Source organism: Lichenostomus cassidix, chromosome 1 (assembly GCF_008360975.1).
Source record: "Lichenostomus cassidix isolate B80296 chromosome 1, HeHo_3.0, whole genome shotgun sequence".
NCBI lineage: Eukaryota > Metazoa > Chordata > Aves > Passeriformes > Meliphagidae > Lichenostomus > Lichenostomus cassidix.
The window spans coordinates 686,735-707,581 of record NC_139479.1 but is presented as its reverse complement, the minus strand read 5'-3'; the positions used below and the strand labels follow the sequence as shown (position 1 = coordinate 707,581).

The 20,847-nt window shown below is 50.1% G+C and overlaps 1 protein-coding gene across 1 annotated transcript; it reads right to left on the bottom strand.

The window, feature by feature from the left end:
* Window positions 1-349: 349 nt before the first annotated feature.
* IFNGR2 (interferon gamma receptor 2) lies at window positions 350-13,760 on the bottom strand. Its single transcript, XM_085071258.1, has 7 exons — window positions 13,581-13,760; window positions 8,596-8,722; window positions 7,956-8,131; window positions 5,826-5,974; window positions 4,727-4,880; window positions 3,861-4,015; window positions 350-1,755 (listed from the first exon to the last, which is right to left on the bottom strand). Exons 1-7 carry the CDS (start codon window positions 13,666-13,668, stop codon window positions 1,594-1,596), a joined length of 1,011 nt encoding a protein of 336 aa, XP_084927384.1. The 5' UTR covers window positions 13,669-13,760; the 3' UTR covers window positions 350-1,593.
* Between the last annotated feature and the right edge of the window lie 7,087 nt (window positions 13,761-20,847).

The window sequence follows — 20,847 nt, the reverse complement described above, 5'->3', positions numbered from 1 at the left end:
CTGTAACTAATCCCTATAATTAATCCCTATAATTAATCCCAGTGCCAGGATCTTCACCTGGACTTGGAACTTGAACACACAAGCCAGGCTGGCAGAGCTGGGAGGGTTCACCTGGGGAAGAGAAGGATGCAGGGAGAGCTCAGAGCTCCTGCCAGGGCCTGAAGGAGCTCCAGGAGAGCTGGAGAGGGACTGGGGACAAGGGCTGGAGGGACAGGACACAGGGAATGGCTTCCCAGTGCCAGAGGGCACTTCTACACCTCTGGCAACTCTGTGACAACCCTGGAGTTATCTCAGCAAATGCCTTTTAACTCTGGCCTGTTTGTGTAAAAATATTTAACAACACAATCCCTGACAGCAGTCCAGTGTAGGGTTTATTCAGGAATATACACAGAAGGAATATCCCAGGAATCTCAGGAATATCCCAGGAGGTGTTTTTACCTTATTTCTGTCCTCTATTGTGTGTTAGGTTGTCCATTTTGTGAGCTGTGGTTCCCCAGCTGTTCCCAGCCCAGACTCAATAGTGGGTGATCCAAGCAGAGCTGGTGCTGACATGACAATTCCCACATAAATCAGGCTTCCCTGAGGCTTCCTGTGTCAGCAGCCTGTGCAATCCCAAGGGATTAGATCAGTTCTGCCAGGAAACACCTGATGAAGCTTTTGGCAGCTGCTGGCCTGGGTGTTCCTGGAAAGGCTGAGAAGGTGGCACTGCAGCTCTGCCAGGACCTGGGCTCTCCAAACAGGCACTTCCCGACAAACAACCCCAGTTCTTGGTATTTTTTTAAACAATTCATATAAAACACAGGAAAAAATCATCTAATAAGCCCCATCTTTTTAGTACAGAAGAGGTTCACTTGTTCTTTGTGCTTTATTGGACACTTTCCAGACCCCACAGGGGGTGATATGAGGTTTAAGTTGGGCTCTTCTGCTTTAAGGCACTAAAAACAACTCTCCGTCAACTTTTCTTCTGCTGGTTGCCAACAAGAAGTTTTAGTGTCTGACAGTGACTGATACACACTGTAAAACTCTGAGCAAAATTCTTTTCCAGTCCTTGGTGGTGTGCAGGGCCCTGGCCTGGCTGCAGGAGCAGATTAATGCTTCCAGGAGCGTGGGAGGAGGCAGACATCAGCAGCCTCTCTGGGCGGGGTTCTTGGCACACGTTCATCCTGAGCAAAGTACCCACAAATGTCTTTTTAGTTTGTCCTGCACTTAAAATGATTCAGGAAAGCAGACTGGGGTGGGTATAATAGGAGTATTATTGCCAACGAAAACAAAACCAGTATAAATGGAATTCCTGTTGCAGCTCTTCACTCCCCAACAAACCCCAGGTTATCCTACTTCAGTAAAGTGCTGCTATTCCTCCAAGCTTCCTTCCAGCCTGGGGTGGGAATTTACCCTTTTTCTCCATCTGTCTTCAGGCAATTTAGTGTTCCTTTCCTTTCCTTTCCCTTCCACATTCCTCTTTGCAGTGCCTCTGGCAGGGCGAGGAGCAGGGGAAGCTCTTCAGGAGCCCCTGGAGCTCATCGTGTTCAGGATTGTCTTGCCAGCTGCCACACCACAGGAGCAGCTTCTGGATAGTCCTGGAGCAGGTGACACTCACTGGGGTGGTCCTTCAGGGATTTGCCTGTCCTTAGAGGTGTTGGGTGAAGGAGCCTCACCCTCCAGGCCACGTCCTTCTCCAACCATAACAGCCTGGGGTTCATCCTCAGCAGGACTGTCCAGCTCCTCCAAGCCAGCCATGCCAGGGTCCCTCAGGAACTGGAAAAATCCAGAAAACACCAGGTTAGATCCCTGTTAGAAATCCCAGAAAATCCACAGCAGGAGTTGCCACCTGGATATTCCATCCTGGGCTTCCTTGAAACCTCACTAAACAAGGAGAATGTTAAAAAAACCCCATATTTCCCTGGGGGCAAAAGAAACAAATTATCATTCCAACATCCCTTCAAGCTAGTTAAAGCAGCTGCAGTTCCTGGTTGGGTGCTTTGGGGTTTTTAAAAATAAATTTTGGCCAATCTTTCCATGTGAATTCAAGCAAATTCCCATGAGTTAAGAACAAACCACTCCCTGATCTCCCAGCTGGGAGATCCGCCAGGAATTCAGTAATTCCTGTGTGAATGAAACAAATTCCTGAGTGATGGAGCAATTGGGATCCAAGGTCCTGCTTTGGTCACCTTCTCCTGTCACCAGGAATCCCCCCTGACATTCTGCCCTTGCAGTTATGGCTTCCCTTGACTCCCCCTCTGCTCCCCTTCCCTCCAAAATTAACTCAGCAGCTTTCCAAAGGTAATAAATCAAAAGTTACCAAAGCAAGGAGCTTTAGAAAAGTGGGACAGGTTGAGGTGAGTTTCAGCTAAGGCTCCACTTTCTCTGCAGTCACAGCAAGGCTAATGAGCCACGGGATTGTTTTTCCAAAACCCCAAAGAGATCCACTTCAGCAAATTCCAGACACAAACATCACCTTGGCTTTTCTCCTCCCTGTAAGTCAGACCCTGAGAGCTCAGATCCTGCTGGGAATGAGGGAATCCCATTTGTCCTGCAGAGCTACAAGAGTTCACACAGAACTGCCTTGAATGGCTCAGCATTCCCCACTCCTGGTGATCCTTTTCAGAAATACTGCACTATTTTAATACCCTGTACAATTATAGTTTAAATTATTTTAATATCCTGTACAAGGATTTTTTTATTATTTACATACACTTACAAGGATTTTTAAGAAACTCTTTTAATAGTCTGCACAATTATTTTTTAAATTATTTTAATATCCTGTACATGGATATTTTTACAATTTTAATACACTATACAAGAATTTTTTACTATATTATTACCCTGTAGAAGGAGTATTTTTTTACTATTTTAATACCCTGTACAAGGAGCTTTTTATTGTTTTAATACCTGCACAAGGATATTTAACTATTTTAATATACTTACAGGGATTCTTTTTTTGCTATTTTAACACACAGTACATGGTTGGGGGTTTTTTTACCATTTTAATACACTGTACATGGATTTTTTTTCCCCAAATGAGATACACTTCACTTGAGAATTGACCCCTATGAAATGTCAGCTGACACAGCACAAAGACAGAAAATTATTTACTCTGGGTTTGTTCATCCCCATGGCTACAAAATGCTGGAAATCACTTCCACAACCACAGGGCTCCCACAGTGCTCAGACAGAGACAAAAAAATTTAAAAAATCCACCTCCAAGCGCTGCACACAAATAAAAGCTTTAAAAAAAACCCAGATTTTTTTGCTGAATAAAAACTTTTAAATCAAAGCTTTGCTTAAGGGCTGCTTCTTGTGTAAGGACTGAAAGAAGAAGAAGAGCAGGACTGAAACCATGTGGTTTGGCACAGAAATGTCTGAGCTACCATCAGGAAAACACCCCAGGATGAGCTTTTTCATCTGAGTCTTGCTAAAATAAAAAAAAAAAAGAGGCAAAGTACAGGAACATCCCCTTGGGATCGTTCTGAGGCTTCAAAACAAATAATCAGGGTTTGTTAAATAAAAATAGTCTGGGTTTGCTTTTCCATATCTGGTTCCTGCTCAGACCTGGCTCCAGTCCTCGATTCACAAAACCTTTTTGCTCCCAGTGAGCTCCAGTTTGAGGCCTGAGAGGAGCAAAGAAAGAGGAACAGGAACCAGATCAGAGCCAGGCTCGGGTTTTTCCAGGAAAACACAGCCAGGTTTGTGTCCCAGGACACAGAAAAGAACCTTCAGTTCAGCAAAAGAGGAAAGAAGTGACAGATCACAGCAGCAAAGCCACGTTTTTGAGACATCACTTGTTTATCTCTGTTGGGCAACAACTGCTTTTGTTGTTCCCCCCAAGCTCCTCCAGGGGAAACCCCAAAGGTCCCACATACCTCCTCGAAGTGTGCTGGGATTTGCAGAGGAGGCTGAGCCCAATGTTTGATTTTTGGGTGGTATTTCCACAGAAACAGCAGACCAGCTGCCAGCAGGTTTATGATGATTAACCCCAAGAGAAACAGGAGGATGATGTGAACAGCTTGGGTTGCCTCTGGAAAAGAAAGAAAAAAATCCAAATACATATGGCAGGGTCATAGTTATGGAATCCCTGACTGGTTTGGGTTGGGAGGGACATTAAATCCCATCCAGCCCCACCAGGGAAAACTTTCCACTGTCCCAGGCTGCTCCAAGCCCCAATGTCCAGCCTGGCCTTGGACACTGCCAGGGATCCAGGGGCAGCCACAGCTTCTCTGGGAATTCCATCCCAGGGCCTCCCCACCCTGCCAGGGAACAATTCCTTCCCAATATCCCATCTCTCCCTGCCCTCTGGTAGTGGGAAGCCATTCCCTGTGTCCTGTCCCTCCATCCCTTGTCCCCACTCCCTCTCCAGCTCTCCTGGAGCACCTTTAGGCCCTGGCAGGAGCTCTAAGCTCTCTCTGGAGCTTTGTCTTCTCCAGGTGAACATTCCCAGCTCTCCCAGCCTGGCTCCAGCTCTGGGATCAACTTCATTCCCCCATTTTACAGCAGAATTATGAAGGAAAAGGAGAAGGGATCAAGTAGAACACTTGATCTGAGAGAACTTGATCTGGAGAACACTCCATCCCTGGCTGAAAAATCCTCATTTTGCCACTAATGCCAAGTGTGAACTGATGGTGCTCCCAGCATTGCTGACAAACTGGGTGTGGAAAGGACCAGTTCAGGATTCAGGACTCGTGTTCTACCTCATCCCACTCCATACAAAAATAACATTCCCATTCCATACCACTGAGGGCAGTTCTGTGACACTCTGGGGCACTTGGCTGTCCTTGTAACAAGTGACCTGAGTAGATCTTCAACTGCACTTGAATGCTGAAGCAATAAAGTGTTGATTCCTTTAGATTTCCGATTTGGACTAGTGTCTTGCTTTCATTTAGCTTCTGTTGAAAAGACACACACAAAAAAAAAGGTCTTAACTGTAAAAACCAGACCAGTTCTCAACACAAATATCCCTCCCCCATTTAAGTTTCTCATTCAAGAAGCCCTGATTTTATTTCTCCTCACTCAGCTTTCCCAAGTAACAGAAGAAGTGGAATATTTCAGTTTTCCTGGGAGTTTTGATGCAACTTCTGTAGCAGCTCAGGCAAGGAGCAAAATACAGGGAAGGGGAGGGGAAAATGAAACCACAATTACTCCTTTCCTGGTTATCAACTGAAGGTATTCTGTGTGTGAGAAAAACACACATTGGTGCAAGGCAGGAAGGAAGTGGATGCAATTTATCAAGGACTTTGAAGCAAAAGGGGTTTTTAAACAAATTTTTTTCTACTTCTGTTTTTTAGAACTTTGACTTCAGACTGACTTCATTTGGAAACTTCTTCCTTTTTTTAAACTTCATACCTCCCCTGCACCTCTGGCCTGTGCAAGCAGCATTCCCAGGGCCCCAGGCAGCAGCAGGAGCACACGATGGTCCCAAAACCTCTGAGCTCAGGATGAACAAGACCAGCTCATCCCAGCATGTTTCTAACAACTCTCCCTGCCTGGGCACATCAGGCCCAGCACAGCAAAGGGAGAAGGAGATTCCAGAGTTTTCCAAACTGCCTGAGAAAACTCTGGAATCAAAAGTTACCTTTGGCACCAATTCTCTCTCCGGATCTGCAGAAGGATTTAATCCTTTTCCATATAGAGGAAAAAGGTTTCTAAGTTTGGTAGTGCAGCAATCCTTGTGCTAAGGCCAGAGGAAGTCTTTTCCCAAGACTGCACATGGTGACCCTTGCTGGACACAAAATACACTGATTGTCTGACCCCATTTGCTGTTCTGCCACAAGACACTGATTCATATCCCTCAGTCCCCAGGCACAAAGAACAAATTAAGAGAGAATTCTTACTTTTTCTGTAGAACTTGTTGTGTTTTCCCAGTAGGACACTTGATACTGGAGAATGTCCCCAGTTTCAGGGGTGAAAGGGGGGCTGACCCTGATGAGCAGTGAGTCAGGGTTGACACTCACACTGTTCACCCTGGCGGGGCCCAGAGTGGCTGGAAAAAAACACAGAGAGAGCAGGGAAACCCTGGGGTGCACGACTGCCTCCAGCTCCACAGAATCCCAGGATCCCTGAGGCTGGCAAAGCCCTCCCAGCCCATGCAGTCCCAGCTGTGCCCAATGGGCACCTTGTCCCCAGCCCAGAGCACTGAGTGCCACAGCCAGGCCTTCCTGGGACACCTGCAGGGATGGGGACTGCAAACCTCCCTGGGCAGCTCCTGCCAAGGCCTGAGCACCCTTTCCATGCAGAAATTCCTGCTGCTGGCCAAGCTGAGCCTCCCCTGGCCCAGCCTGAGGCTGTTCCCTCTCCTGCTGTCCCTGTTCCCTGGAGCACAGCCTGACCCCCTGGCTGTCCCCTCCTGGCAGCAGCCTGTCCCAGCTCCCCCAGCCTCTCCTGGGGCTCCAGACCCTTCCCAGCTCCATTCCCTGCCCTGGACACTCTCAGCAAACACCCCAAATATCGATAGCTTTTGCTCAAGAAAGGGAAAACATTACCTCATCTACTTAATGCACTTACAGTATTTGCTTAACTTTCCCTGGAAATTCAGTTAATATTAACCAAGAGTTAATACTCAGAAGTATCTGAGCTCATCAGCAGTTACTGGCCATAAAACCCTTGTCCTTTCTTTTCCTTTGATCAGCCTGCCACATGTTCCATGTTCCCTAAAACTGCACTGTTTGGTCCATAGATCAGAAGAGGAATAATGAATTTTCCTCCCCTTGCTTTGATGACTCAGTATGTCCCTTAGGGTAAATATGATGACCTCCTTTTGTGAAGTGCTCTGAGGTCTAAATGATGAAAAATACTGACAAAGTACTGTCAGAACTACTTATTAACAGCAAAAGTCACTCCTTCCATGCACCAATTCCTTGTTGTGCCTCAAACCCAGCAGCTCTGATCCAAACACTGAAGAAGCCCATGGATTGGTGTCTGGGAACTGACCTCCAGAGCAGCCACACAAGAATGACCCCAGAATGTTCCTCCTCTCCCACCCCAAGGCTCTGCTTTGTCCCATATTGCCATCAGCTCAGTGTTCTCCCAGCCCCCAGAGGATCCCCTCCCAAACAATCCTGCACCCCAGGCTGTGACTACATCAGTGTTCAATGCAGGATTCAGGCATCTCCTGACTCTGCTGCCAGAGAAAAGTCAGGATTTAGAACCAGGGCAAGTATCAGACTCTGGAGCCTGCACCATCACTGCTCCTCAGCAGGTCTGGGACATCAGGAACTCAAGAGTTCACAGACCCTTTCCTCTGCTTTGTTCCCAGAGGTGTTTTTTTACACTGATCACTGACTTTATTGTTTTTAATCCTGCAACCCAGTACTGCAAGCAGAGAGCAGAACAACAAAAAAAACACTCTTGTTCACACCAGAGGGGCTGTGGACTCCCCTGGATCCCTGGCAGTGTCCCAGGCCAGGGTGGACACTGGGGTTTGGGACACCCTGGGACAGTGGAAGGTGTCCCTGCCAGGGCAGGGTGGAAACTTTAATGTCTCTTCCAACCCACTCTGGGATTCTGTGATTTAAAGTGTGTCCTTTGTGGACAATTTCTATTTATCAGAACAGTTTCTATTTATCAGGAGAACTTCTATTTATCACACAAGGGATCTGAAGGAAGATCAGATCCCTTTCTCTCTTCAGCAGGAAGAGGAGGTTTTGCCACAGATCCAAGGGGGTCGTCTGTGTGTGTGTGGGCAGAGCTAAGGGGGGAAATGAGAACACGGAAAATCCTAAAACAAAAGAATGTTGTAGCTCTCTGAAGGCTCAGCTATTCCAGGAGACTCAGGGGTTGTTCTGTGACACCTGAGAGAGCAGAGCAGAACCAAACCCCGGTGATTTCTCACAGCCTTTGAGGATAAAACCCCAGTGAGGCCTCACAGACTTTGCAGCCAAAACCCCTCAATCCTCTCACACAACACAGCCTGGGGTGTCTCCCCTGCTCACCCCCAGCCATCCCCTCACACAGAGAGCACCTACTGTTCCTCTCGGCCACAAAAGGAGCTGTTAGTGTCCAGGCCGAGGCGGCGCGGCCCAGCTCGGCCCTCACGCGCAGCACGATGGTCCAGCGCCGCCGCCGCAGCTGGGAGGGAAACCTGCACTGCGTCTGAGGGATCTGTGTGCAGTTCATCCCACTCCACTCCTCATAGAACCCTCTGCAGACACAGAAACCACAGATAACAGCAGCAAAAAACAGCAGCATGGCACCTGCAGCACCCACCCAGCCCCGGCTTTGGGGAGGAGAGAACGCAGGGCAAAAATACAGCTTTAAACTGAGATCAACCCTCCTGGCTTCTCCATCCCCTTGGCACCTGGGGGAATTTAAATGGGCCAGAGAGAACCAGGGAAGGATAAAATTAGTCAGGAAGTTGAGCAGCATTTTTGGGTGTGCTCAGGGCTTCAGTCTCTCCGCAGCTCAGAGGACAAATCAAGGGCTAAGGGCTCATCAGCACCAGGAGCTGCTTTTGGAAACACAAAAAGGCATCTAGAAAGGTGAATAGAAAACCTTCTTTCATTTTCATGAAATCCCATATTCATTTTTAGGGTTTATTTGGTTTTGAAAACCAACCCTCATCCTGGATTAGAACAAAAGAGGTTGGTTTTAGAAGTATTGACTCACGTTTTGTACTGGGCTGTGTACAACACTGAGCCATTCTTCACTGGAACAGGAGACCACCTCAGCACACTCTGGAAGTTGTAGGAATAAACCTCCACATCTTGTGGTGCTGGTAAACTGGGAGAAGGCTCTAAAGGAAGGAGAGGAATAAAAATGATTATTGAAATATTCAAGTGCACAGAAACCAAATTTCGGTCTCCAAATTCCATCACTTTATATTACATTTTCAGTGCTCTGAAGGCAAAACCATTTCCCCTCCTCCTCCCTCTGTTTCCAGGGCTCTGGTACATTCAGGTGGGGAGGCCCTGGGATGGAATTCCCAGAGAAGCTGTGGCTGCCCCTGGATCCCTGGCAGTGTCCAAGGCCAGGTTGGACATTGGGGCTTGGAGCAGCCTGGGACAGTGGAAGGTGTCACTGCCATGGCAAGGGTTGCACTGGATGAGCTTTGAGATTCCTCCCAATCCCAACCAGTGTGGCATTCTCAGTTTCTATGAATTCCAACTCCCTGATTTTATTCATTCCATGCAGAACATAAAGCACTGAGTCCAGCACAAAACCATGAACACCACCCAGCCCCCCATGAAGCCACAAATGAAGATCCCAGAATCCCAGAATCACCAAGGCTGGAAGAGCCCTTCAGGATCACCCAGTGCCACCCCAGCAGCACCAGCATCACCCCAAACCATGTCCCCAAGGGCCACATCCAGACTGCTCCTGAACACTGCCAGAGACAGGGACTGCAAACCTCCCTGGGCAGCTCATTCCAAGGCCCGACTCTGTGTGGGAAAAATTGTTTTGAATCCCTAATCTGAGCCTCCCCTGGTATAATTTAGGGTCATTTCCTCTCATCCTTTCCCTTGGGACATGGCAGCAGAGTCTGACCCTTCCCCTGGCTGTTCCCTCCTGGCAGCAGTTGTACACAGCCACAAGGTTCTGCTGAGCCTCCTTTGCTCCAGGCTGAGAGAAAAGCTCAGCCCAGCTTCCTCAGCTGCTCCTCCCAGGATCTGTTTTCCAGACCCTTCTCTGGTCATCACAGCAGCTTATCTGTTTCTATCATCTGCATCTGACATTTGCCACTGTGCCCAACCCAGAGCCCATCTGCCCCCTGCTAACTCTGAGAAGGCTGAGGTCACCCCAGTGAAGCTTTCCAGGAGCCGGCTGTAAAACGTCCTTCAGGAGCACACAGCGCCCCATCCCCTGCCAAACCTCACGTTCTGCCAACTTTGGAACCGATTGCACGAGGCAGGAAAGGGCAGAAGCTCTGTGGGTGGGGATGTCCCCAAACCCAGTCACTCCAGGAGCCCCTGGCTGGGCACAGGGGCCACCACTGGCCTTGAGCTCTGGGTCAGGAGGTGACGCTGGAAGCCAAGAGGGAAGAGCTGTCTGAAGGACAGAAAAAACAGCTCTGATAGCACAGGAGGAGGAGAAGGAGGAGGAGGAGGAAGCTGCTGGGGCTGGGGCATGGCCAAAAAGGGACAGACCCACCCAGGCCAGGGAGGGAGGGCAGTCAAGGCACAGGCAAAGAGCCAGGAAGGAAATGGAGGCAGCAGAGATGAGAAGGGCTGAGGAGAAGGGAGGGAGCAGCTGGAGGAGAGGGGAGCTGAGACAGGGAGGAACAGCAGGAGAACCAAAACCACCCGAGACAAGGCCAAGGCTCCAAGCAGGGCCAGCTCCAGCAGCCCTGGCTGCTCAAGGCTCTCTCCAGACACGTCCTGGAACCTCCAGGGACCTGCCTTGCTGGGCAACAGCTTCCCTGGGGCCTGTCCCAGCAGGGAGGAAGGTTTTCCTTCTGCACTAGAAGTGTTTTTCTCCACAGGGTGATCTCCTCACACCATCAGACTCACAGAATCAGGAAATGTTGGGGGTTGGAAGGGACTTTACAGATCATCCAGTGCCACCCCTGCCATGGCAGGGACACCTTCCACTGTCCCAGGCTGCTCCAAGCCCCAGTGTCCAACCTGGCCTGACAAAGACAACCATGACAAAATATCTCACATCACAACAGTTCGGTTTTTGTCCTGAAGAACAGAGTCTCCTCAGACACATTCGTTAATTTTCACAGCAACAAGATCAGAAGATCAAGCACTTGAACCAAATTCTGGCGCAGCTTTCTTTGGGAAATTGGAGTCACATTAAAAGTTTGGGGTTTTTTTCATTTCTACATCAAGTTGCATTAAACCCTAATTCCAAAATTACAAAGAATGAGTTGACTCTGGTTTTCCAAGAAAAGCTGTGGCTGCCCCATTCCTGGAAGTGTCCAAGGCCAGGCTGGAGTAACCTGGGACAGTGGAAGGGGTCCCAGCCATGGCAGGAGATGGAACAGGGTGACCTTAAACATCCCTCCCACCCAAATCAGTCTGTGTTTCTCTCAAAAATTACTAACTTTTGCCTGTTACTAATTCCTTAGCCTCAGCTCTCGAGCAGTGCTCTCAGCACACACACATTGCCGCACACAAGGGGCTCGTTGAGCTTTGCAAACCTCTTGGATATTCCTGACAGCTTCCTAAACCACTCATCTCACAGGTATTTTGAAGGCCCCTAAGGAGCCTTCTCTTCACTCATGAGAAGTTTTCACTTTCCACTCACACAGATTCTGCTCACACTCTCACTGCTGGTCTGGCACGTGGTGAGGTATCTCACACCATCTGTGCCCTCAGACATCTGACACACACCCAATCCACAGAATCCCTGGAAACTCTCAGAACGAAACACCAGAGGCAGCAATTCCCACGCCACCTTAAAAATAAATTAAGAAAAGAGCAATGAAACCAAGGTAAGATGAGATGTTGGGAAGGAATTGTTCCCTGGCAGGGTGGGGAGGCCCTGGGATAGAATTCCCAGAGAAGCTGTGGCTGCCCCTGGATCCCTGGCAGTGTCCAAGGCCAGGATGGACACTGGGGCTTGGAGCAGCCTGGGACAGTGGAAGGTTTCCCTGCCATGGCTGGGGTGGCACTGGATGGGATTTAAGGTTCCTCCCAACCCAACCCAGTCAGGGATCCCATGACTGCACACTGATATTTTGCATTCAGAAACAGGTAATTTCCCCTGCCAACCCCAGAAACACCGCAGAGCTTGTCAAAGGCACTGCAGGGCCTATCAGCCCTCTGTCTCTGCAGCTGAACATGAGGTGCCACGAGGCTGAGGAGCTGCTTTCACAACACACCGAGGGAAATCGGTGTTTCTGTCACATCCCTCACCCTGCAACTGCTGAAATCACACACTCAACTTCCTGCTCATCTTCAGTTTGCATAAGCCAAAATGACAAAAACATTTCAAACACAGCACCTACAGATCCAAATATCATCAAAAACCCAAAATCCCTCAGCCAGGGAAAGCCAGAGGGGTCCCACATTTCTTTTCCACCTGGAAGGGTTTTTCACCGGGCTGATTCTTTCAGAGCAGCAGCCTAAGAAGGCTCAGATTGTTTTTTCCTGCTGCAGAGACTTCCTGACGTTTCACACCACAAGTCAGACCTTTCACACCACGGAGTGTGAAGCCACAAGTCAAAGGCAGTGAAAGCAGCTCGGCTGGGGTGACCCACCCATGCCCCAGCTCCTGCTGCTCCCCAGGGATTCCTGATCCCTTCCCCTGCATCAGCCTGACAACTGTTCTGCTATACTGGCAAAAAAAGGAATCTGTGCTGTGGGGGATTTTGTGTGGACTTTTGCTGGTCTGTTTTGCTGTTCTTTTGTACCAAAGCGGCTTTTCTTGTAACCTGGGATAGTGGAAGGTTCCCTGTCCATGGCAGGGGGTGCAATGAGATGAGCTGTAAGGTCCCTCCCAAGCCATTCTGGGATTCTGGGATTCCAAGAGCTCCCTGGAAGTCCCACTGCAGCGGATGGGATGAAACTGGGCGATTCTGATTGCAGCAGGCCCTGCCCTGGCTCGCCTCAGCCCAGCCATGCAGGCCTGGAACAGCCAGAGAGCCCCACAGGCCTCAGCAGTGCCAGGCTGGCAGGCAGACCTCAGCCAACAGCAGGAATTGGGACATACATGGGACATACATGGAACATGCTGAACTCATGGAGAGCCTGAGTGAGCACCACGTTCTGTGCACACCTCATTCAATCATGGAGGGTTCTGGGCAGGAAGAGAGTTAAATATTATCTTGTTCCATTCCCTGCCATGGCAGGGACACCTTCCACTGTCCCAGGCTGCTCCAAGCCCCAATGTCCAACGTGGCCTTGGACACTGCCAGGGATCCAGGGGCAGCCACAGCTTCTCTGGGAATTCCATCCCAGGGCCTCCCCACCCTCCCAGGGAACAATTCCTTCCCAATATCCCATCCATCCCTGCCCTCTGGCACTGGGAAGCCATTCCCTGTGTCCTGTCCCTCCATGCCTTGTCCCCAGTCCCTCTCCAGCTCTCTTGGAGCCCCTTTAGGCCCTGGCAGGAGCTCTGAGCTCTCCCTGGATCATTCCCTTCTCCAGGTGAACATTCCCAGCTCTCCCAGCCTGGCTCCAGAGCAGAGGGGCTGTCCTGGAACACAGCTGGAGCTGGGATTACTGAGCTCTAATCCTGCAGACCCAGCTTGCAGAGCAAACCCCCACTACGGGAGACCATTTCCGTCAAACCTAACTCCAAACGCGCATGGATCCACACTCTGAGCCGGCCTTTCATGAATAAAGCGGTGCCATGTCACAAACCTCAGCCGCACCACGAGCACGGGATGGATCTCCCAGCGCGCAGGGTCAGCCACAGCCGGGCCAGCCCAGCCCAGCCCGCAGCGGCGGGTTGCGAGCAGCATCTCCGAGCCGGGCTGGGCACCACAGACCCGGGAGAGACCCGGCCGAGCCCCGGGCATGGGCTGAGCCCCGGCCCGGCCCAAAAAACCCAGCGGGAGAAGACAAGCAGGGAGCACCGGGCACCAGCAGCGACACCGACGCCAGCAGCAGCCGCGGGCACCGCGCGGCGATACCGAAACGGCACCCGCACCCCCAAACCCGCATCCCCAAAACCCCGCAGCCAGCCCCGGTCCCCGCACCCACCTGAGCCCGCAGGCCGCGGCGAGCCCCGCGGGAGCGGCAGGAGCAGCAGCAGGAGCGGCAGGGAGCGCAGCGCTGCCCAGCCCCGCATGGCCCGAGCGGCACAGCCCACCGCAGCGCCCGCGGCGCCCCCAGAGCGGCCGGGCCGGGCCGGGCAGGGCTGCGCCGGGCCGGGCCGGGCCGGGCAGGCAGCACACTCCGACCCCGCCGCCGTCACCGCCCCGGGGGCTGAGCCCGCCCCGGCTCCGCCCAGCGCCGGCCGGAGGTTCCGTGAGCCCCGCAGGCACCGGCGGATCGGGGCTGAGCCGCGCCCGGCGCTGGCGGCGATGTGCCGCGGTGCCTGTCCTGCCCCTGCCCCTTCTCTGGCCTTTGTCCTTGTGTCTGTCCCTGTCCTTGTCTCTGTCCCTGTCCCTTCCCCTTCTCCTGCTTCTGTCCTTATGGCCGTCCCTGCTCCGACTCCTTCTCCTGCTTCCTCTCCTGTCCCTGTCTCGGCCCCTTCCCCTTCTCCTGCTCCTTCTCCTGCCCCCACATCCTGTCCCTGTCCCTGTGGGCCATGGCAGGAAATCTCGCCGCGAAGATGCTGAAGTTCCCAGGTTTCTCCGGCTGCACGTGGTGCTGCTGCAGCCTGCGGTGAGAGTAACCACACTCCTCACCTGGTGCCACGGATAGCAAAGGCTGGGACTGAAACACTGCAGGTGATGCCGGGAGGCTGCGTCCTTCCAAAGATTGGGAGGTGATAAAGTGATTGTGTTTAAATAATTCATCAGCAGCAACCGAGTGGTTTAGGAGCTTCAGCGCTGCTTTAGTTAAAAACACATAAAGCAGAGGGGTGTTTCATGTGTCTCCTGAGCACAGTCAAAATACTCTCTCTCAAACACCTTCAGAGAGGAAATGTGGTGGTGGTTTTACTATTATTATTATTATTATTATTATTGTTATTGTTATTATTATTCAGCAGGACCGCCAACAGAGGAAATCACGCAGGGCTAGGGTACTTAAAACATCTTGAATTCACACAGATGATGTTTGGCTGCCTGAGGAGTCCCTGAGCAGAGCTGGCACTGCTGCCATGGGATTTCTGACCCAAAAAAAGCAGCAGGTGCAGCAGTTCAGAGCAGCTGAACTTCTAGTTCAGAGCAGCTCTGATTCGAGAATGGACGAATCACTGGATTTGGCTGCAGTGTAGCTGTTCCTCAGTCCAGGGAGGGATTTCTCCCTCTCTCTAGGCTCTCAGGTTGCAGGGAGGGGCAGCAATGAACCACCTCAGAATCTCGGTCAAAGCCTTTAACGCCAACACAAAGGATGAGCGCTAGAAAGGAGCATAAAAATGGGGGAAAACCAGGAAACACTGAAAAGCCGAGGGATGGATGGTTGGTTGGTTGGTTGGTTGGTTGGTTGGTTGGTTGGTTGGTATCAGCATGAAATGGGCTGGAAGGGATCAGTCAGGCAGCTGCAGCCCCAGCCTGTCTGCGCCCAACCTGCCCGACCTGTCCCTGAACCCTGCTGGGAATTGCCGCGCCTCTGCCGAGGCTCTGCCCAAACCTCAGCTGCGGGATTTCCCTGCGGCTAGGCTTCTGCTGACACACAGATCCTTTAATCCCAGTCTGAGGGCAGCGGAGAAATTCCAGAGATCAGGGTGACTCAGAGCAGGGACAGGCGGCTGGCTGGACTGTGACACCACCGCATTTCTGAGCAGCAGCATTAAACAGCAAAGCAGAGTGTTCACAGGGTGCTTTAATTTGAGGGGTGCCTTAATTAGCGAGAGTTTGATTGACAGAGGAAACGTGGAGGAACTCAGAATTAAAGAAACTCGACTTATGACTTATGCAGTGGGGTTTCCCTTCTCCCCTCTGCTGAAAGATGAGTTTTGTGACAGAAATCCCAGAGTTTGTCATGAGTGTTTGCCCTTTGCCAAAGCAGAGGGGAAACTTGTGCAGGGTTTTGGTTTCACCCCAGCTGATCTCTGTCTTGCCTTGAACTTCCTAATAAGTCAGAGCCCAAGAAATTACTTTCCTGGGGTCCTCTCTGGTAGGAGGCAGGTCAAAGTAAAAGAAGGTTCATGGAAGATGTGGTTTTCACCATCAGTGGATGAGAGATGATTTCTGAAAATTGGGAGCTTAAGGAGAGTGGGGAGAGTGGAGAATAAAGTGATTTAATGCAGACAGAGGGAAGAGAGGGTCAATGCAGCATCTGATCCTATCAACCAGGATAGGATCAAAAAAAAGAACATCAATAACCCAGGGAATCTGCAGAACCTACAGGAGCTCAGGGATAATTCTGTGTGTTGGTTTTCTTGTCTTGGAGCTTAGGGAGAAGAAATCAAGTCAGTGTCAAATCAGACAGTGAGGGATAAATGATCCTGTGATTTTCCTGCAGACACATTTCTGGCACAGAATCTTGAAAAAAACTGAATTGGAAAGATAAGGAAGGTGCCCAAAAATAAGACACAGACAGAGGGGAAATGAATCCACTGTCATACCCAGAGTCAGTTCCATACCAGGTAGTGGTTGGGATGTGAACAATTTTGGGACCACAGTGGTCTAGGAGTGAAATCAGCCCTCAGCCCTGTGTTCCTCAATTGTCCCTCCTTTCATGTAAAGAACCACAGACAACTCAGTCAGGAAACTAAAACCAGGAAGAAAAGCAAGAAGGATCCCCTGTCCTATTTGAATTACACTCCAGAAAGCCTTAAACAAATTCCAGGCTTATTATACCAAAAGCTCTCTCCAAACTCTTACATCATTTCTTGCTCCTCCTGGTATTTGCTGCTTGGATTTTTAATCTTCTTCCTGGACGAGAAACAGAATTGAGTTTTTTGATAGTGACCTGACATGAAAAGGAAAAAATTCTTACAGAAAACCCATATTGGTCTGGTCAGAATTAAACCCTCCCACTGCAAACTTGGCTGTGGTGGCTCTGCTGATGTTTTGGGATGATCTGAGCCCTCATCTGCCTTTTGGAGGTAGGTGGAAAATCCCTAAGATGTGTAAAGAGGCATCTCCAATACAGAAAGACATTTTGGTTCCAATATCCCATCCATCCCTGCCCTCTGGCAGTTTGCAGCCATTCCCTGTGTCCTGTCCCTCCAGCCCTTGTCCCCAGTCCCTCTCCAGCTCTCCTGCAGCCCCTTTAGGCCCTGGCAGGTGTCCTACCTAAAGGTACAGAGAGGTGAGGAAGTTATGTCACCCCTGGAAGAGATTTGAGTTTTACCTGGAAAGCCAGAGCTGCCACACTTGGCATTTCCAGGTGGCAGCACAGGGAAGAGTTTGCATTCACAGAATTTCAGTCAGCACTGATACACAGACAAAAGCTGGGAAATCCTTGTGTCTGTTTAGCAGCTGATAGAGATGTGACCCTGCTGGATTCTCTGCAGGTTGCTCTCCCCACTCCCAGCACTGCAGCAAATGGGACTCAGGGACAGGACACAGGAAATGGCTGCAAACTGAAAAATTATAGGTTTAGATTGGATACTGGGATGAAATCCTTCCCTGGCAGGGTGGGGAGGCTCTGGGATGGAATTCCCAGAGAAGCTGTGGCTGCCCCTGGATCCCTGGCAGTGTCCAAGGCCAGGTTGGACATTGGGGCTTGGAGCAGCCTGGGACAGTGGAAGGTGTCCATGGCAGGGGTTGGAATTAGATGATTTTTAAAGTCCCTCTCAGCCCAAACCAGTCTGAGGTTCTGTGATTTCATGAGGCTCAGATGACACAGTTCATGCCTGTCAAAAGGAAAGGTCACAAAGAGATCAGGAAGGCAAAAAGCAGCTCCTCCCTCCCTGGGTTGTGTTTGCACATTCTGTGTTTTGACCTAGAGCAAGATTTAGGGTTTGCTGGTGGATTCAGAGCTAAGCCAGGCTTTCCTACATCTTTTGGGCCATTGTGTTTGTGCATTTCACCACACTTAGAGGCTTAAAGTAAAAAAAAAAAGGGTTTAGTGATTCATTTACAGTAAATCTGTGATGAAATCAAATCTCCTGGAGACAGAGGAAGTGCAGTCAGGCAGTGCCTGATCAGAGCAGTTTCCATGAGCAAAGTAAACAGAGATCTACTTGTGTGGAAAGATAAACACCCCATTTCTGCCAGTATAAACTTGTCTGCCTGATCAGCTTTTCTAAGAAAAGGCTTGCCTTAATGTGTGAAATTCATCCCTAATTTACAGTGTCTGGGCATGATATTGAGAGTTGTAAAGAGTTGTGACAAAAAGATCACACTGGCCAAAAAAAGTCAGTTCCTCAAATAGTGACATTTCAGTGGAATCCCAGAATTATGGAAGGTTTGGGCTGGGGGGACTCACCCAGTGCCACCCCAGCCATGGCAGGGACACCTTCCACTGTCCCAGGCTGCTCCAACCCCAATGTCCAACCTGGCCTTGGACACTGCCAGGGATCCAGGGGCAGCCACAGCTTCTCTGGGAATTCCATCCCAGGGCCTCCCCACCCTGCCAGGGAACAATTCCTTCCCAAGATCCCATCTCTCCCTGCCCTCTGGCAGTTTGAAGCCATTGCTCCTTGTCCTGTCCCTCTCTGCCCATATACAAAGTCCCTCTCCTTCCTTTTTGAGCACCTTCAGGCCCTGGCAGGAGCTCTGAGCTCTCCCTGGATCCTTCTCCTCTCCAGTGAGCACCCCCAGCTCTCCCAGCCTGATCCAGAGGGACTCCAGTCCTGGAGCAGCTCCAGAACCTCCTCTGGACCAGGATCTCTCATTGATGCAGTTTTTGGTGGGAGAGTTTTCAAGGGCATGTGATGAGATGAAAACAGATTGATTTAAGGAACACCCTGGGGCACATGATCTGATTGAGCATTGGTTCTGCTCACAGGAAACTCCCAGTGCCACCCCAGCAGCACCAGCATCACCCCAAACCATGTCCCCAAGGGCCACATCCAGACTGCTCCTGAACACTGCCAGAGACAGGGACTGCAAACCTCCCTGGGCAGCTCCTTCCAGTGCCTGACCACTCTGTGAGGGAAAAATTGTTTCCAGTCTCTGATCTGAACCTTCCCTGTGAAAAAGCAAGGGATGAGGGAAAACTGATCACAGCAGCAAAGGGAAGAAGCTTCTTGGAAGCCACCAAGGGCCTTGCAAAAACCCCAACACCCAAAAAAGGGCATTTTGCTGGGAAAGAGTGAAAAACATATAGTATGACTCAGTCAAGGAGCTCAGCAGAAGTGAGAGGAGGTGAACACTCCTCCTTCTATAAACAAGTCCAGGTGTAGTGGGGGAGGCAGGCAGGGGAAAGAAGAGTTTTTTCCAGGGGAAGGAAGAGCCAACCCAGCTCTGCAGGGATGGCTCAGCCCCAGCTGGGCTGCAAATCTGAGCTGTGTGGGGAGAATGAGATTGTATCCCATTTCTACATTTACAACCTTCATGCAACAAGTTAGCAAACACTAGAAATGTATCCTCCTTCCCACAGGGAAAATACTCCAAACTGCCAACATATTCCAGAATACTCAGCTTTCCAGGCTGGAAATTTCCTGGGGGTGTTTTAGCTGCAGGGATGCAGTGGAATCACGTTTTTCAGAGACTTGAATGGATCTGATTTTTTATTTCCTCTTCCCAGGTCAGCAGATAGAGCTCAAAGCCTCAGGTGTGTCAGGAACCTCCTCAGCTTTCCCAAAAAAATACCTGGATGGAAATAAATCCCTCAGTGAAGGAAAGGGAACATGAAACTCCTAAAAGCCAAGCTGAGCTGCCACTGACAACTTTGTGTTGAGAAAATGTTTTGCTTTTGCTGCCTTAAGGAAAAGGCATCACCAAGGCAACAGGGCTGGATTTGGTGCTAATGATGGGATTTCTGGGATTTCTCCCACAAACTGCAGGGAAGAGAAAACTAGACTTTAAAATAATAACTAAATAATAATTTAAATAAAACTAATTTAAAAATACAGGATTTTTCCAAGCATCTCCATGAAAAAAAAGGGTCCAGCCCAAGTTTCTTTGGTTCTCTGCCACATTAACCACATTATGTGTTGCTTTTATTGAGGTCTAATTACTAATTACAGGAATTTTGCAGTTACTGTGCTGCTGGGATGGTTCAGCATCACAGATTCTACCCCACAGGCTGTGCCTCTCCCTATTAATTCAGGATTTCCTGGCATTCCAGTTGTTTCCTGTGCAAAGAAAAGCCAAGAGCTGTTGTCCTGTGATTTCAAGATCTGTTGGATTCTGTTGTAAAATCCAGACACAAATTTTGCCAAAATGTTTTCCAAGAATTATTTAATTTCCAAATTAAATAATTTGTTCTGAGTGGCCACAATGTCATGTGGGATTTTAGGGGAATATTGGTTATAGTACAGTGACAGCTTGAAGGGTTGAGTGGCTTTTTATTTAATGAGAAAACAAGACAGGAATTATCCCCTGTGGTGAAAACTAGAATTTCCTAAAGCCACCACTCATCTCAGGTAAGTCTTACTGGGAAAACCTTCAGGTAATTCTGCTTAAATTCCTAGAAATTTATTTAAAATAATCTGTGCTCAATCACGGCAGCAAGTTTTAGGGAAATTGAGATTTTCTGGCACAGGGAGCAATGGGAAATAATTGACTTTGCCAAAAAGTGGCACTTGGGATGCTTTGGGATTTCTAAGGGCCATCCCTGCCTTTCTTCCTTGGTGCTGTGGAGAAGGAAATTTGGGGAGGGGCAGGTGGGAATTTAGGGAATGGAATTTAAGCATCAGAGAATTTTCATTTTAACCCGGTACTGACCTGCAGCAAGCCCTCAGTGCCACAAGCCAATCTGTCAGGAATTTTCCAGGCTTCACAGAATCATGGGATGATTTGGGTTGGAGGGACCTTAAATCCCATCCAGTGCCACCCCAGCCATGGCAGGGACACCTTCCACTGCCCCAGGCTGCTCCAAGCCCCAATGTCCAATCCCTGGACACTGCCAGGGATTTGAAGACTCCAACAGCTTCTCTGGACAACCTGTGCCAAGGCTTGGGCACCTCCTGGGGAAAAGGTGCTCCCAAGTGTTCCAGGGAAGCTCCTGTGTCCCTGGGTGTCACTGCCAGAGCCTGGCCCTGTCCCTTTGCCCCTCCCTGCAGAGTCCCTGGGCATGGAGGAGATCCTGGAGGAGATCCTGGAGCTTTCCCAGCTGTCCCAGCCCTTCCCCAAGGAGCTTTTCCCATCCTCTCCCCGCTCTGTGCCATTCCTGGGGTGTCCAAGGCTCCTGTTCTGGACATGGAGCTCCAGCTGTGACCCCAGAGCTGAGGGAAGGTGAATGTGCCCCACACTTCCCAACAGTCCCTCCTGCACAGGGAATTATCCACCCCAGGTGCCAC

Excerpts from the sequence above, each read along its gene's own strand:
- IFNGR2 (XM_085071258.1), bottom strand. The coding sequence starts at position 13,668 with ATGCGGGGCTGGGCAGCGCTGCGCTCCCTGCCGCTCCTGCTGCTGCTC. Across the intron at positions 5,975-7,955 it reads TTTTGTGGCCGAGAGGAACA|CCACTCTGGGCCCCGCCAGG; the intron begins GTAGGTGCTCTC and ends GTTTTTTTCCAG. Across the intron at positions 1,756-3,860 it reads TCCCAGCACACTTCGAGGAG|TTCCTGAGGGACCCTGGCAT; the intron begins GTATGTGGGACC and ends GGATTTTTCCAG.